The sequence below is a fragment of the Lemur catta genome, chromosome 9 (assembly GCF_020740605.2).
Source record: "Lemur catta isolate mLemCat1 chromosome 9, mLemCat1.pri, whole genome shotgun sequence".
Lineage (NCBI taxonomy): Eukaryota > Metazoa > Chordata > Mammalia > Primates > Lemuridae > Lemur > Lemur catta.
Genome location: NC_059136.1, coordinates 4,295,660 through 4,312,384, shown reverse-complemented (window position 1 = coordinate 4,312,384; position 16,725 = coordinate 4,295,660). Strand labels below are relative to the sequence as shown.

The 16,725-nt window shown below is 40.9% G+C and overlaps 1 protein-coding gene across 1 annotated transcript in view; it reads right to left on the bottom strand.

The window, feature by feature from the left end:
• Positions 1-14,679, bottom strand: part of IQGAP1 (IQ motif containing GTPase activating protein 1) — a 95,441-nt gene extending 80,762 nt beyond the window's left edge. Inside the window, exons 1-2 of the mRNA XM_045561649.1 lie at positions 14,515-14,679; positions 12,724-12,823 (exon numbers count right to left, since the gene is read on the bottom strand). Of these exons, the coding sequence (XP_045417605.1) occupies positions 12,724-12,823; positions 14,515-14,569 (155 nt within the window). The 5' untranslated portion in view covers positions 14,570-14,679. The remainder of the gene's footprint in view (positions 1-12,723; positions 12,824-14,514) is intronic.
• Positions 14,680-16,725: the final 2,046 nt, after the last annotated feature.

The following is a 16,725-nucleotide window of genomic DNA, read 5'->3' as shown; positions in this document are numbered from 1 at the left end:
ACCATAATCCTGTCTTTCACAATGCCTTCAAGATCAACGACTACAGTTCAGCAGTTATACATACCCAATTATTACAATCATGGCTTTAATTTAAGCTCTCTGAGCCAAGAACAGGAAAACTCAATGGAGAACAGAAGGAAACAATAATATAATAAAACATAAAACAGTGAGAACTGACTATGAACATGTCCCAAATTCTTATTTGAAATAGTATCTCAAATCCATACCTCTAATACAGAAGTGTTTCCCAAACCAGGATAACCTGAAACATTATTCCTAAGATGATTTGTGAGTAAAGAGTGGCAGAAAGTTAGGTTTGCGGAAGATTGCATACACTATCCTCTACCTTGGAGATTCAGAATTCACAGCTCCACAATCAAGATTTTAAGTAACCTGCCAGTTAAATAATTTGTTTAACTTGGTTTATTTAACCCAGTATTTCTGAAATTTGTTTCACCACCAAACCTTTTCCTTCAATGTCACAGCACTCATTTAATATTAAATAGAATATACCTCAAAATATACTGATATATAAAGTCAGCCACATTGTTTTTCAAACTCTTAACTTGTACTCTCCTTTAAGACAAAGAATAAACCATGTTAGTTTGGCAAGTCTATTCACCTCTTCCCAGTCTTCAAGTCAAAGCTGTTAATCCAAAACCTGTTTTCTCAATGACCACTTCATTACACACTATTAATCTGTTTAACTTTACAATACAACTTGCTTGAAAGCACTCTGGAAAATTCTAGCCAATTTCCCTAAAAAGATATTTAAGCCATATGTTTCAAAAATCTCAACAGTTGAAGCTGATTTGTTCTGAAAAAAATTAAGATCTTGTTTTACATACTAGAGCATATGGCACATTTCAGAGCACTTTTCATAAGAGAGCCATTGCTAATGCTCAAGATATGATCCAAAATTCCGAAAGGGAAAAAAAAAGAAAAAAATGCAGGATCTCTACCTTACTCTCCACATCAAAATAAATTCCAAACGTAATTTATTAAAGAGTTAAATGTTAAAACTCTTTACATCTTAAAAATACTAGAAGAAAACATGTGGGAATGTTTTTATATAATCTCAGTACAACATAGATAAGGATTCTCTAAAAATGACACAAAAAACTCAAAACCTAAAAATAAAAAGATGAAGAAGTTCAAATGTTATACAAAGTCCAAATTTAAAGGACAAACCAGAATAAATGTACCATACATACGAGCCAATTTCCTCAATATATAAAGAGCTCTTACAAATCAATAATAAAAAGACTAATAATCCAATAGAAAAATCAGCAAAGGATTCTGCCAAAACAGTTTACAGAAAAGGACATACAAATGGTTTTTAAACACATGTAAAGATACTCAGCTTCATTTCTAATTAATCTGAAAATGAAGCTACAATGAAATACCATATTCACTATGAAACTGGCAAATATAAAAATAACTTATAATATTCTGAGTTGGTAAAATTATGGAGAAAACAGACCTGTCATACATACATTATTGAAAGACAGACATGTAAACTGGCACAACATCCAAACAGAACAAGTTGGCAATATTTATAAAAACTAAATATGCATATTCCCTCTGACCCAGAAATTGCTCTTTTAGAAATTTATCTTGCAAAAATAGTCACACATACACAATGACTTACCTACCTACAAAGTTGCTAACCACAGCAGTACATAATAGCAAAAGCTGGGGAGAAAATGTCCACTGAGAGGTTAAATCCATAACTGAAAACTAAGCAACCATGAAGAAAAACAATGAGGTACTCTATTGTATTCACATGGAATGAGTCTTAAGATGGAAAGCAAAATGTATAGTGTGTTACCATTTCTAAATAAAGAAATAAAAGTGATTTGTAGGGGCTGGGCGGGGTGGCTCACGCCTATAATCCTGACACTTTGGGAGGATCACTTCATTTAAGATCAGGAGTTCAAGACCAGACTGAGCAAGAGTGAGACCCTATCTCTACAAAAAGATAGAAAACTAAGCCAGGTGTGGTGGTGCCTGCCTGTAGTCCCAGCTACTCTGGAGACTGAAGCAGGAGAATTGCTTGAGCCCAGGAGTTTGAGGCTACAGTGAGCTATAATGACACCACTGCACTCTAGCCCGGGCAACAGAGCAAGATCCTGTCTCAAAAAAAGAGTGATTTGTATTTATACACACAGAATATCTCTGGAAGCATACACAATCATAATAGTAGTTTCATGTGAGAAAGATAACCTGGTGGCTGGAGAAACAAGACTAAGGAGATTTTTTTCCAGTGTATAGCTTCTGAATTATGTATCATGTCTATGTATTATCTATTTTTTAATTAAGAAAAAAAGTTTTAAATAAAAAAAATTTTGATCAAGACCAAATCTGTCTAAAAGGTATCTTTGTAAGGATTCTCAATTTTTTAAAGGAAAATTCCCAAAGTCAAGCCACTGTCAAGCACTACCTTTTCGAACTATCAGTGATAAACAAGTGTTGCCCAAACTAATGACACAGCAATATGTCTTCAGGGAAGAAAAACATTTTCTTATAATGGTCATGGAAGTAGGTAATTTTTGTTTCCTTTTAGCTGTTTTAAAGGTCAACTGAGATACATTATTTATAATAAAATGACATGTTGATTAATGACAATTACATATCTGTGAGACTTTTTCTATTTAAATTTTATTTTGTCATTTTCCTATCTTTAATGGTCATGGTTTTTTCCTCTTCTTCTCAACTTTCCCGTTTCTCATTTTTCCCCATTCCTTCTTTTGTTTCTCAGTTCTTTCTACTTCAGTGTTTAGGATCACCAATTAATCCTATTCAAGAAAATACTTTGTTTCTTATGTTGCTAATCAATGATCCCAAGCAACAATCTGATACTTTTTTACTCTGTGAATACCTATCAAAATAACAGTATTTCCTTCTACTCCAAAAATTTCACAGTTCTTCTTAGAGTCCAGTATTCTCTCAGTCCCAAACATCTGTCCCAACAGAAGCTGAGCCCTGGGCTGGCAGCTGCCTCTCCAATGTTCCTTCTGCTTTTTGTTATGATTTCCAATGAGTCAACAGGAAGGTATTCCAAGTAAAGGAGAAAGAGGCCTTTAGACAGGCCTTTCCTCCGCCCACAACCCCTAAAAATACTTGCCAAATAATCCAAGGCAATTTCCAATCCAGTTTGCCACTCCTGTCTGCGTGAAGTCAACTATTTAACAAGCAAGAAATTGGTAGGAAGAAACACCTTTCTAAGCTGAATCCAAAGGAGATATCAGGTTATGAAGGAGAAAAGCCATCGGGCAAAGTCCAACAATCTAGTTAGACGCAAAAATACACAGGACAAATTAGAGACTTGCCCTCATAAAGTCAGAGCTGCAGGCGGAAGAGACTCTGCAGTAAGAGGCAAGAACAGCTCTAATTCCCGCAGCCACTTGACAGCTGGGCAAATTAATAACGTCTCTGCCTCTGGGCACCAGTTAACTTGATGCCAGACTTAAATGTTACCCCTTCGGTGTCTAAAAAGGTTAAGAGCACTAACACCGGTGTCACACAAACCTGAGCTTGAACTCCACAGATAATTATATGACCTTGGGACAAGTGATACTAACTCATTTTTTCCTTCTTTAAAATAAAAAAAAAAAAAGCCTATCTCACAGTAATGTTGTATGTAAATCTTATCATCATTCTGCTTAATTAATGGTAGTTACTATTGTTGTCATTATTTTTAGACATAGAAGTAGTACTGTAGCAGCAGCCTAACATGGTAGTTAAGAGCAAGGGCTTTGCAGTCTTTGCCAAACCTGAAATCCGGATCAACCACTTACTGGATGAGCGAGTTAACCTCTCTGAGCTTAGTTTTCTTATCTGTTCAATGTAGATAATAAGTACTTCATGGGGCTTCAAGAATAGCTAATTAGATAAAGTATATAACGTGCTTAGCACAGTACCTAGCACAAAGTTAAGTACTTGATAAATGGTAATGACGGCGACAATGAGGAAGGGGGAGAAGTAACAGGAGGACACTGACTTTGGGACAGAAAGAAGTGTTTTAGATCTCGATGGCCTCGCAAATTGCAGGTTTTGGGGTTTTGTTTTGGGAGATTTTTTTTGGCTTCCTTTTAGCTGTCTTAAAGGTGAAGTATGGAAGTTTCCATAATAAAATGCCTTATATAAACACCTAATTCTTCCCAACACAATTATAATTTTTTTTTAAATACAACATTTGAACTTATACAAGTGAACTCTTGCTCTTTGAAATAATTAACCAGATCTTCCACTTATATGCTTAAAATTTAACTCACATACTGTCAAACCACGGGGATCAATCATCTTACTTGGAGGGTTCCAGCAGAGGGGGAAAAAATCAAGCAGCAGTGTCCTGATTTGATCAGGTAGGCCTCAGCCCTCAGAGTTCAACAGGCACTTCACAAGCTAGCTCAAGATATGGTCTCTAGGCAACCAAGCTGTGAATTAAACAAACAGCCCCGGTAATATGAATCACTTCCGGATGGTCTTGCTTTGCCTACCAGCACTTTCTTACACAAATACTTCTTGTCAAAGGGTTTATTTAGCAACCCCAATTGGAAACAACTAAGAGTCCACCAAATACTACATGGCCTAAAAATGTTCAAAACAGATCCCACTACCAACCAGTATTCCCAAACTGCTATGCTATGAAGCAGAAGCAATAATACAGAAATCAGAGACAGGTCACCATGCAAAGCCAGAGAATGAAATTCTTACAATACGCCAAATTGGATCCTCAAACATATTTTTACTATGTTGTCATTAGAGGCATTAAAACACATAAATACAATTACTGCTCTAACCCATAAAACCAGAAGAAATATATGCCAAATTAGTTCAAACTAATGGGCCACTTAACCCAGTCAGACTTTTTTCCCAACCTTGACTGGTGGACAATCCACAGATTCAACTGGCCAATTAGCATTGGTTTCCCTTGGTCACACATAGCTCAACACCTCCTGATTATAAGGGAAACTGGAAAAGTAGGTAACCCAACTCTCTTGGCTCCCACTTCTCTTTTCCACCTTGAAAGCATCTTACACGTGCCACACTATTCTTCACGAACTAAACAGAGACCATTTAATCTATTAACAAGAGTGGAGAGGGAAGAGGACTTAGTCAAAAATGAAAAGTACTATAGAACAAAGCAACTACCATTAACAGAACCAAGGAAAAAAATCAAGACTGTAGAAAATCAAGTCAGTGAAACAAAAGATATATGTGAAACACATATCTAGTATGCTGCTTTAACATAAACATACAAATGAAGAACAGACTATGCACATCTAAGACTGAACTAATGAATTAGAATCAATTATTAAAGGTAAAACAATTTCCACGGCTGAAATAGAACAAAATAGATATACAAATTACATTTAAAAAAGATATTACAAGTCAAGAAGAGTCTCTACATTATAGGCAAAACTGATAAGCCACTATTATCAACCCTAACATGTAACTTAGAGAAATGTTTATATTTCAAGGAACAAGAATCCTACAAGTTTCAAATCACAAAAGAAGTAGGGGGAAAAATCAAGTTACTTGTCATCAAGCTAAAATTAAGCTAGCTTCAGATGTTGATTCTCAATAATAAGAAGTACAAGCAAATGAAGTCATAGATAGAATAAAAAATCCAGAACTACATATAATTTAATATTTGACAAAGTAGACATCAATTGCTAGTAGTAAAAAAAAAAAAGGACGATTTTAAAGTGATATTGGAATAACTTAGAGACAATATAAGATTTAAAGACTTCAAAAAAAATTAAATCATAGAAAACCAGACTATAAAATGGCAAATTTTAGCAAGGTTTTAGAGAAATTAAACTATCTATGTTGTGAATTGATAGAATAAATTACAAACAGAAAGATAAACATTTAAACTCCATAAAATTTAAAAGTACAATGAAAAACCAAATAAAATGGAAAATCAAGGAAAAATGTTTGTAACAATATGACAGAAGGCCAACGTCCATATATTAATATGAGAGCTCATGAAAGTTATCATGAACCCAGAAGGTAGACAAATGACATCAACAGAAAATTTGTGTTAGAAAATAAAATTGGTAAACAAATATGAAGGAAAATGTTTAACCTCTCCAGCAATTAAAGCAATATAACTTAAAACTGTAATAAACCTAAATAAATTATGAACATTAGATAGCAACTGAAAACAGTAATTAAGTCAGAGACGTCCGTACTGTCTTATGATAGCAGGAAGGCAACAGCATTCAGCAGAAACCACACTTTGAGTACCCAACCATTCTGTTTTTCACTTTCAGTGCAGTATTCAATAAATTATACGAGATAGTCAACATATTGTTATAAAATGGGCTTTGTGTTAGATGATTTTGCCCAATTATAAGCTGCTGTCAGTGATCTGAGCACATTTGAGGCAGGCTAGACTAAGCTATGATGTTCAGTAGGCTAGCTGTATTAAGTATATTTTCGACAACGATATTTTTTAACTTATGATGGGTTTATCAGGATGTGACCCCATCATAAATCCAGGAGCATCTGTATAGCAATTTAAATCTGAATTTGTGATTACAACTATCTAAAAATTAAGTACTTGCAGTCTTCTCTTTTACTTAATCCCTTCCCTTTTTATTATAAACTTCATTATCATTGTAAAAAACATTTTAAATATATAGTACAGAATTGAACAAAAAGGAAAAGTCTTTTCACACCCTCTGCCCCTATCCTCTGCTACCAATCTTTAGGACCTAGAAAGTACCCAGAAAATTTCCCAAAAAAGTAGTATTAATGCCTCATCTTCATATTAAATCTGCTTTTGCCCAAGCAGCGGGATAAATACATTTATTGAGTGCCTGCGGTATTTTACTGTGCCGATGTGTAGCATTCCCATTCTGCAAAGTACAAGTTTAGGCTCACTTCCTGAAGCTAAACAACTTGCAAAACCAGAACCAGAACTCACACCTGCCAAAACTGAAAGTTTCATTCTTTTCATTTCACCAAGATATCTCAACATTCAAGATTTTCAAAGATATTCTATTCGAACTTTTTGAATTTTGGTTTTACTTAATTATAAGTATTATGACAGCATAGAGTCGTATGACTTTTCTCAGTAATAATGACGAGTACTAACTAGCTGACTGCCTAATACACACCAGACTACTCTCCATATTTCCTAATTGTAAATTTTGCTAAGTCTTTCAGCTACACAGTAAGGTAAAAAGCTCTTGGCAGCCACACTGAGAACTAATACTCCCATTTGCAACATTGTTACTATGTGACAAAGCACTTAGTTTCAATCACTTTAACAAATACACTTTTAAACATAACCCACTTCTTTTTTTTTTTTTTTGACACAGAGTCTCACTCTGTTGCCTGGGCTAGAGGGAGTGCCGTGGCGTCAGCCTAGCTCACAGCAACCTCAAACTCCTGGGCTTAAGCGATCCTCCTGCCTCAGCCTCCCGAGTAGCTGGGACTACAGGTATGAGCCACCATGCCCAGCTAATTTTTTCTATATATATTTTTAGCTGTCCAAATCATTTCTTTCTATTTTTAGTAGAGACGGGGTCTCGCTCTTGCTCAGGCTGGTCTCAAACTCCTGAGCTCAAATGATCCGCCCGCCTTGGCCTCCCAGAGTGCTGGGATTACAGGCGTGAGCCACCGCGCCCAGTCGTAACCCACTTCTCATGGTAGAATCTGTCCAAGCCAGTTGCACTAAATTAAGTTTCAGAAAAGACAGTGGAGATTTCTATGTCACCATTTTAAGAATTAAGAATAAATCATATCCCATACATCCCTTGATAATTACGAATACACGAATACATCCAGCTCCGAGTCCCAATGTGCCTTTAAGTAGCTTCATGCTACAGGCCCTAATCACACTGGGTCACATGAGGTGATTAAACTAGTTTTCTCATCTGTAAAAGGAGAGTTTGGGTCAACCTCCTAAAAATGATCTCCTTCAACCTTTAAGTGATGCTCCTCTCTATGAGAAGTCTAGAAGCTGGTGGGCATGCTATTTATTCTCCCTAGTCACCTCACCTATCCATTTTGTTTTCTTCCCTCTTAAATGTCTTAACATCTGTTTTCATGATCACAATGTACCAGCCTGGATATATCCACATGTTCTTGGAATTCTGGTAACATTTAGAGGGAGAGGTCTGAAGAGCCCATCCCAGAAAATGTTCTATGCCAACAATAAAGACATGCACAAAAGACTTTGTTCTCAAGAGCCAATTTCTTTCCAAGATACTTTTTCAATTCCCCTAAATTACAGAAGGGTAAAGTGCTTCTATTTAGTGCTAAGCGTGGAGTTTCTAACAATTTCCAACCAGCCACAGCCCTTATTTTCTCTTCTACAAGGAGTGTGTACCCTACCCCTTGAACTGTGGTATGGGCACTCATCAGGAAAAAAGGTGGCCCAAGACAGACTTGAAAATGCATAGCAGGAAGTCTCTGAAAGAAGGAATAGTATCGACAAACTCAGAGAGTGCTGGAATTAACCTTCTTCCTGTGACTTTTTTTTGAGACAGGGTAGGAGTACAGTGGCGTCTTCATAGCTCACAGCAATCTCAAACTCCTGGGCTCAAGTGATCCTCCTGCCTCAGCCTCCCAGTAGCTGAGACTACAAGTGCACGCCACCAGCCCCGGCTAATTTTTCTATTTTTTTTTTTTTTTTTTGTAGAGTCGGGGTCTCGCTCTTGCTCAGGCTGGTCTCAAACTCTTGGGCTCAAGCAATCCTCCTGCTCCGGCCTCCCAAAGTGCTAGGATTACAGGTATGAACCACCACACCCAGCATGTGACCTTTAACCTAACTGAATTTTCTTCCATTTCCAGTACTATTCATACTTTCTCCTCACAGACAGACTTCCCTATTCTACCCTGCCTGGCATGTTCTCTTCTTGGTTCTTCTCACCTAACTTTCTTCTGATCTATTACTTCCTCCTGTCCAAGACCTGAACACTTACCCTATCTCACATATTTAAATATTAAATTTACCTCTTTCAATTGAATGAAGATGTATCTCTCCTATACAACTACTTCTTAACCAAAACAAATGCAAAGCCCAATCTGAACAGGCAAAAGGATAAAAATAAACTTACATTTAAGCATAAATAGTAATTTAAGATGTCTCCCTTTATAAAGTCCTCGATCTACTGTGCAGCCCTTAGCAAAAAGCCTTGAATCCTTAGGTGATAATTCATTAGTACCATAGCTTAACTTCAATATTGAAGCTACTTTCCAAACAAAGACAAGCAGAAATCTCTATATTTTCTATTTCCCAATCACTCCCCATACATACTTTTATGAATCACCCTTACCTTTTCCCACTTAACCTTCTGAAGAAACACAAACCCACATTCACAACACACTCTCATCTCTCTACACACACACTCTTACTTGCACTCAGTGTCTCCACACATTCACATTCACTGTCTCTACACACTCTCCTCTCTTTCCTGGAGAAAGAGCTGTTACAGGTACGGGAGAAAACGGAGTGCCCAAGATATACAATGGGGCCACTGTACTGAAAGGTGGAGCTTTTAGTGGGAGGAGTAGAGGTATTATAAATAGAACTGAAGAGGGGAACCTTTTCTCCCTTGGATCTCTCTGATCTTTATTCCTGGCCTTGGAGACGCCGTAAATCCCAGACATTGGGGCTCCTCCAACTTGGGAGGTTATGAAGAAAACAGGATGGGGCCAAACCAGAAAGGCAAACTGGGCCTAGTGCTAAGGGGTAAAGAGGAACTCTAAGAGCACATAAGACACAGGCCAGCTTACCAGGGCAGGAGAAAGGACTGGGAGCAGAAGCCCTAGCTAATAACGAAGAGCACGTGCTCTGTCTGTGGTGTACCCAGAACACTTTTTAGGGGTGGCAGCAGCAACATTAGGTGGCTAACAGGGATCCTAGTCCTCTTTTCTTGCCATAACATTCCCAGACTTCTTTTCTTAGTCCTCTCTAGCTATAAAATCTAAATAGGTGCTTCCAAGTTGATTTTCTAATCAAAGCTTTAAATAAAAAAACAAAACACTGCAACCAGATTTTATAAGATTGCCTCCATAAAATAAACCAGGCACATTTCCATGATGCCAGGCCAACAGGCAGACTGTGCCAGCATAATAAGCCACTATTATGCTCTCCCTTACGACCCAAAGCATAAAAAATAAAAATTATCACAAATTTCTCCACTTCCTTAGTCACTTCCTAAGTATGCAAAAGCACCCAACTGAAAAACACCCCAATGCCAGGCATGGTGGCTCACATCTGGAATCCTAGCACTTTGGGAGGCTGAGGCAAAATTGTTCGAGGCCAGGAGTTTGAGACCCCATCTCTACAAAAAAAGCAGAAAAGTTAGCTGAACCTGGTGGCCCCCGCCTACAGCCCCAGCAACTTGGGAGGCTGACACTGATCACTTGAGCCCAGGAGCTTGAGGTCGCAGTGAGCTATGACGGTACCATTGCACTCCAGCCCGGCAACAGAGTAAGACCCTGTCTCAGAAAAAATAAAATTAAATAAATAAAAAACACCCCAGAGGATCATGACCCCTTGAGTGGGTTTTAAAGAAAATGGGCTACCTTTCTACAGGAAAAAACACCTGACAGAAAAGAACATGCTCCGGAGCAGATACAAGTGAGACGCCTCGCTAGCAGCACTTGAGGAAGGAAATGAGATGGAGAGCGTCATGCTCTTCAGGCTGTCATAGCCCGGCATAAGGCAGAATTCCAAAAATGTTTTAAATCCTGTTTCTCAACCGGCAGGGAGAACCATCAGAATCACTAGAGGCACTGAAAATACAGTGGGCCCACCAGAGCCATGAGTTCCACATCCACAGTCAGCCAGCTGGAGATCAAAAACATTCGGGGGGTGAGGGGGAGCCAATAAAAAATAATAATAAAACAATACAAGTAAAAAACAATATCATACAACCACTATTTACATAGCATTCACATTGTACCAAGCATTATAAGTAATACAGAGATGATTTAAAGTATACCACGTGTATAGGTTATACGCAAGTACTATGCCATTTTACATATAAAGGGACTTGAGCATCCTGGAACCAATCTCCCGAAGATACAGAGGGACTACTGTGTATAGATCCTCCAGCCCAGGCCTATTGAACCAGAATCTCTGTAGTAAGGCCCGGGCAGCTACATTTTTTTTAAAGCTCCCCCAGATGATTCTAATGCACACAACTGGTTAAGAACCACTGTATAAAATGATGGAAACTATTGTTCGATAAATAAAACTACAGTAGACCAAGAAAACTCAGGCCTCGGTTTCCTCATTGAATGAGATGGTTCAACTAGATTAACAGCAGGCAGAGGGGCTGTTAGCCAAGATGCCATCTGTAAAAAGGGAATTTTACTGTGGAAATCCAATATTAAAAAGAAGGCAGAACTGCTTGGATGGAGGAAGGAAGGTGTATGGAAGCTCTTCCCTGTCCTCCTCAGGTCACCTCCAAAGAATCACCAAGGCTCCACAGAGCACAAAATGATCTCAGACCAGCTGCAGCTTTCAAATTCTTTGACCTTCCAAAACCAGAAGTCTGCAATTTAAGTGGCAGAGGACTTAATATTTTTCTTCCTTTATATACATTTCATATGAGAAAATGCTCCATTTTCTAATGACCTATTCACCTCTTGCTTCCACTTAGAAAGATGAGAGTTACCATCCTCCTCACCTAAACCATCACTAAAACCCCAGCCATTTTCCAGGAAGAGCTTTAAGCTCAAAAAGGGAGCGGGCACACAAAGTGCAGGTTAGTGGCTGCCCCACAGGAAGGAAAAAGAATGGGACTGGGGAGGGGTACAAAGGAGACTCCAAATTCAGCTAAGTTAGTTAGTTTGTTTGTTTGTTTATTTAGAGGAAAGAGAAATATCAGAAGGATAACACTTGTTAGCTCTGGGATATAAGGAGGTTTGTTGTATTGTTCTCCGGACTTTCCTGTAGTGTTTTAAGATTTTCAGAATTAAAAAACAAACAAACAAACAAACAAACACACACTCTTGTTTATTAGCACCATTTGAAACATCCTTGATTTTCATTGAACTCTGATTACGATTATCACTTACTTGCCCTTTCCCAAGCTCACTTAGAAAATACAAGACCCATAATTACATCTATCCACCCTGAGGCCTTGTGAAGGAACACAAGCACCGGAACAAAAGAAATGAATTACTGGTAACAAACTGACACTCTAAAATTAAGACCACAAGGTCTTGTGGCATCTGAAAAAGGAAAAGAGTAGCTTTAGGTTCAGGTACAAAGCATGCAGAGGATGCTGCCTTTGAATATCGCCAAATGGGTAGACCTATACCCACAGCACTATACTTTCAAGCCTCCCAGAGCAAGTACCCACTCCATAAATCATGCAAAGAAGGGACTCAATTCATACGTAAATCAAAACCAGTGAAGAATCAGTAAAACATTAAAGCCAAGAACTTCAAACCCTAAAAATGCTATTTCTTCCCTTCAGTTGGTAGTGCCCAAAACATGCACCATAAGCTTAAGACTGAACAGCACAAATCTGGAAATCTTTCAGTCCACTTAAATGCCCATGACAGTGTTTCATGATAAACTGCCATTAAGGGTACTTCCTCCCATGAATAAACACCCTACCTATACAATTCCCTCAACTACCAGCCTCCCACAGTTACATCTACAACACACACAAAGAAATCTTTATCTGTGCACATCATACTAGTCCCCTTCTCCCAATCTTCTCCCCAGCCAATCTTTACCTCTTTGCTTCTTCCAAATGGCAAAGGTACTCATAAGCCACATTCTGGCGTCTCCTTTCATCCATCTCCTCTGCAGTAAGTCTCTCGTTATCCAGGACAGCTAAAACATTAGAGAAAGAACGTAAACACCAGGACCTGTAACCTTCCTGAGTGATAAAAGAATGCCACAGCATCAAATTCCTGCCAGTCACCTAGAAGGTCAGGGTAACCTGTGGATGTGTGGACAGCCAGGTGTACTACAATGACCTTCCTAAAAAAAGAACTACGCGGTTTCAACTAAACTCATCTTGCCGCTTTTTAAAAATGTACGATAAAGAAGAAAAAATTTTTTAAATGTATGATAATATAAACATGTGCCAAGTTTTAGTGTAACCTTGAAAACACTGACTTAAGATCTGGGCCCAAATTTGTCCTTGTCTATCTGCCAGAACTCCTTCCAAATACAGATATGACCATGTTGTTCCCCTCTTTTGTTAATAACCAAAGCCAGCAGTTATTGAGAATTAAGTGGCGGTAATTATACCAAGCATTTTACATGTATTCTCTCATTGAAACCCACAACAATCCTCTGATTAGCACTCCTATTTTACAGACGAGGAAATTGAAGCTGGGTGAGCTCAGCTCCACAGCCAAGGGGCAGGGCCTGGATTCAAACCCAGAAAGTCTGTGTCCAAAGCTTGAGCTTACCCTTGAAGCAGTGTGCCTCCTTCTCGGGCACCCAGGGTGTGGAATAAATTTCTAACTCCTTGGGAAGGCCCAGGCTGGGCCCAGCTACTCTTGGAAACTCTTCTCCCAGCCCTTCCTCCCACCACTCACAGCGCCCCTCTACTCAATACCTGGTTCGTGCTCTTCCCTCTTCAAGTCCCGTCTCTTGCTCCACCCTGCCCTGTCAAACCTCTCTACACAGCATCCTTCAACACTGTCCAAATGCCACCTCCAGGGTTCATACTGCCTGGCCCGAGCCCCTGCTCCTTACCCACGTTCCTCTGTACAGCCAGTTAGCTCACGCGAGCTTTTATCTTTATTGCACTTCATTATCATTACCTTGTACACCTGTCTGTCTCTGATTAAAAAGTTCTTTGAAGGCAGGGCCTGGTCTTACTCATCTCTAATTTCACAAACGTGGCACAATAATTCCTCACATATAACTGTAGATGAGTGAAATTATCCTTTAAAAAAGAACTTTATTCCCAGAATATAAAATTGAAAACCTCAAAACCCCAAAGGTCAGTCCCTCCCGCAGTTTAATGATGTCCCAGGACGTCCACAGAAAATGAGGAAGTCAGAGGATTTTTCTTTTTAATTTTACTTTTGAAATCCTGACGAGGGAACTAAGCTGGGGAAAGCTCAAGTGACTCGCCCAGGATCGCACCTCTCAGCTAGCCTCGGGCCGGGCAGGTCCAGACCCTGGTCTGCCTCGCAGGCAGCACTCGGGCCAGCACCGCCGGCGGAGCCCGGTCTCCGGCCCGGGACACGCCCTGCACCGTTCTGCCACCTCACCCTAGGCCGGCTCCCCAATCTCGGCCGGGCTGGGCGGGAGGCGCCGGGTGCGGCTGCTCCGGCCGCAGCGCGGCCCAGGCGGGGAGGCCTCCCCGGGCCCCTCCGCTGCCTCGGAACCCAAGGGGCGCGGGCTGGGGACCTCGCCGCCCGCCACCCAGCCGGGCCGGTTCTTCCGGGTCCGCGCCGCCGGCAGCCGCCCTACCCCACCCGCCTCCCGAACCCCGGGAAAACCGCGCCTCGTTGGCGGCGAGCCCGGCCCCGAAGCCCCCGCGCCGCGAGCCCCGCACTCACAGCCATAGTGCGGCCGGACCACGCCCAGCCCGTCAACCTCGTCCGCGACGGACATGGCGGCGGAGCCCGGGTCTCTGCAGAGCAGGCGGTGAGACCTCGGAGGCGCGGGCGGCGGCAGCTGCAGCTCCTGCCAAGTGCGCGGGCTGCCGGAGCCCAGGCCCCGCCCCGCCGGCCCCGCCCACGCGGCCCCGCCCGGGGCGGGCAGAACGGGCGGGGCCACAACCACGAGGCCGCGCCCGTCTCCGCCCCTCACCCTGGCCCCGCCCCGGGCCTCCCTCTGTTCCCAGTGGGCGGCAGGAAAAAGGCGGGGCCCGCCGTCCAATCAGGCTCGCGCTCCGCTGGGAAGGTCGGCCCCCGCCTGCAGCACCGCCCCCGGGCCACCGCCCCGACCGCCGCTCTGACAGAAAGGCTGCGGGTGTCGGCGGCTTGAGAGCCAAGTCGGGGGCCACCTCCCTCCCCGCGCCGGCAGAGCTAACCGCACCAGGGCTCAAGGAGGGCAGTCCTTTGAGGTGGTCCAGGGTGTTCTCGTTGGACGCAAGCAGGACCCAAACTGCCACGAAGGACCCCACTCTCCGCACAGTGTGGCAACCTGGCATCCGTCACCAAGTTAGAACTGCTCAACTCCCCAAGTATTGAGCTGTGTGTTTTTCCAAACTTCCTACCTTTAGACTCCCTGACATTGTTCTTTGCAAGTTCTTCTGTTTTTAGAGGACTCTTGGCCCATGTTAGGGATACCTGTTCCCCTTGCACCTGTGGCCTGCCCTTAAAATATTGGTATTCAGCGGAATTCTGTCCTCAGTCCTCTTCCGTTTTTTCTTTGCCCACTCTGAGTAACTTTACGCTCGCCTGTAACTGCCGAGATAACCCCTAAATATGTATCTACAGACCCGACTACCTGGAAGCCCCTCAGTTTTCAGCTGTCTAACAAACACTTTCACCTGAGTGTCCCACAAACGCTTCAGATTCCAGGGGTCAAGTACTGACTCTGCTCCTGCTGTGTTCTCTCTGAGTAGTAGCACTCAATTCCCAGTCGGGACACCGCGGGCAATCCTTGCCTCATGCCCTACATCTAGTCTGTGTTATTTCTAAGGTGTCTAGCTTTGTCTGTGTCCCCACTGTGATTACACTGTTGAGACTATCATCGCCTCTAGTCTCCCTTCTGCCAACCAGATCCTCACAGTCACCAGGGTGTTCTTTGGAAAGTGCAAAGGCAATTGCGTTCCTCTTTTTTATGTGTTTTTCCTATTACTCCCTTCACGATGCGGTCCAAGTTCCTTAGCATGCCAAAAAAGCCCCTTCACAGCCTGACTCCAGGCTTTTTGTTTCAGCCATTTTCAATTTATTCATTCTTCCTTCAAACTATTAAAGTAGTATACTTGAAAACCTATTAGAGCAAAAAAAGCGCTCAGAAAAATGGCCAAGGGTTTAATTTATGAAACTTACAAATTCAAAAGTGATTTCTATCTTAAACTTTTAAGTTCAGCTAACCGATTTTATGATTCTATTTATAAATCTAGCACATTTTACCACTCACTTTTCATATATCAAATGCTTTTTTTGTCCCATTCACTAACTTAATTCAACATCTACAAACATTTAAAATTATGTCTCTAAACTTAATATATTAGATTTGTCACCCAGCAACCGGGATGTCTGAGATGGGAGGATTGCTTGAGGCCAGGAGTTCAAGACCAGCCTGAGAAACATCATGAGACCTTGTCTAAAAAAAATTTTTTTTAATTAGCTGAGCGTGGTGGTATGCAACTGTTGTTTCAGCTACTCAGAAGGCTAAGGCAGGAGTATCCCTTGAGCCCAGGAGTTGGAGGCTGCACTCCAGCCTGGGCAACAGAGCAAGACCTTGTCTCTAAAAAACTTATAATGATAAAAATTTTTTAAATATTTTCTTTTTAATTCCTTCAATTGTCTAATCTAAAACTTTTTCAAAGCTTAGTAATCCTTATAAATCAAATAAACTTACAAATATAATGAAGCTAAAGTTCTCTTAGATGGCCCAATTCCATATGTAAACTTAATAAGGTTTCAACTCAAAAACCTAAGTTTAAAACTAATTGAAATTTAAACTAATTTAAATTTACACATTTAAAATAAAAGTTATAAGGCTGTCACTCTAATAGGCCAAATTTTCTTAAATATTGCAAGTACATAAGATGTGAAATATGCACATACTTCTTTTTAACCCCAACATGTTAA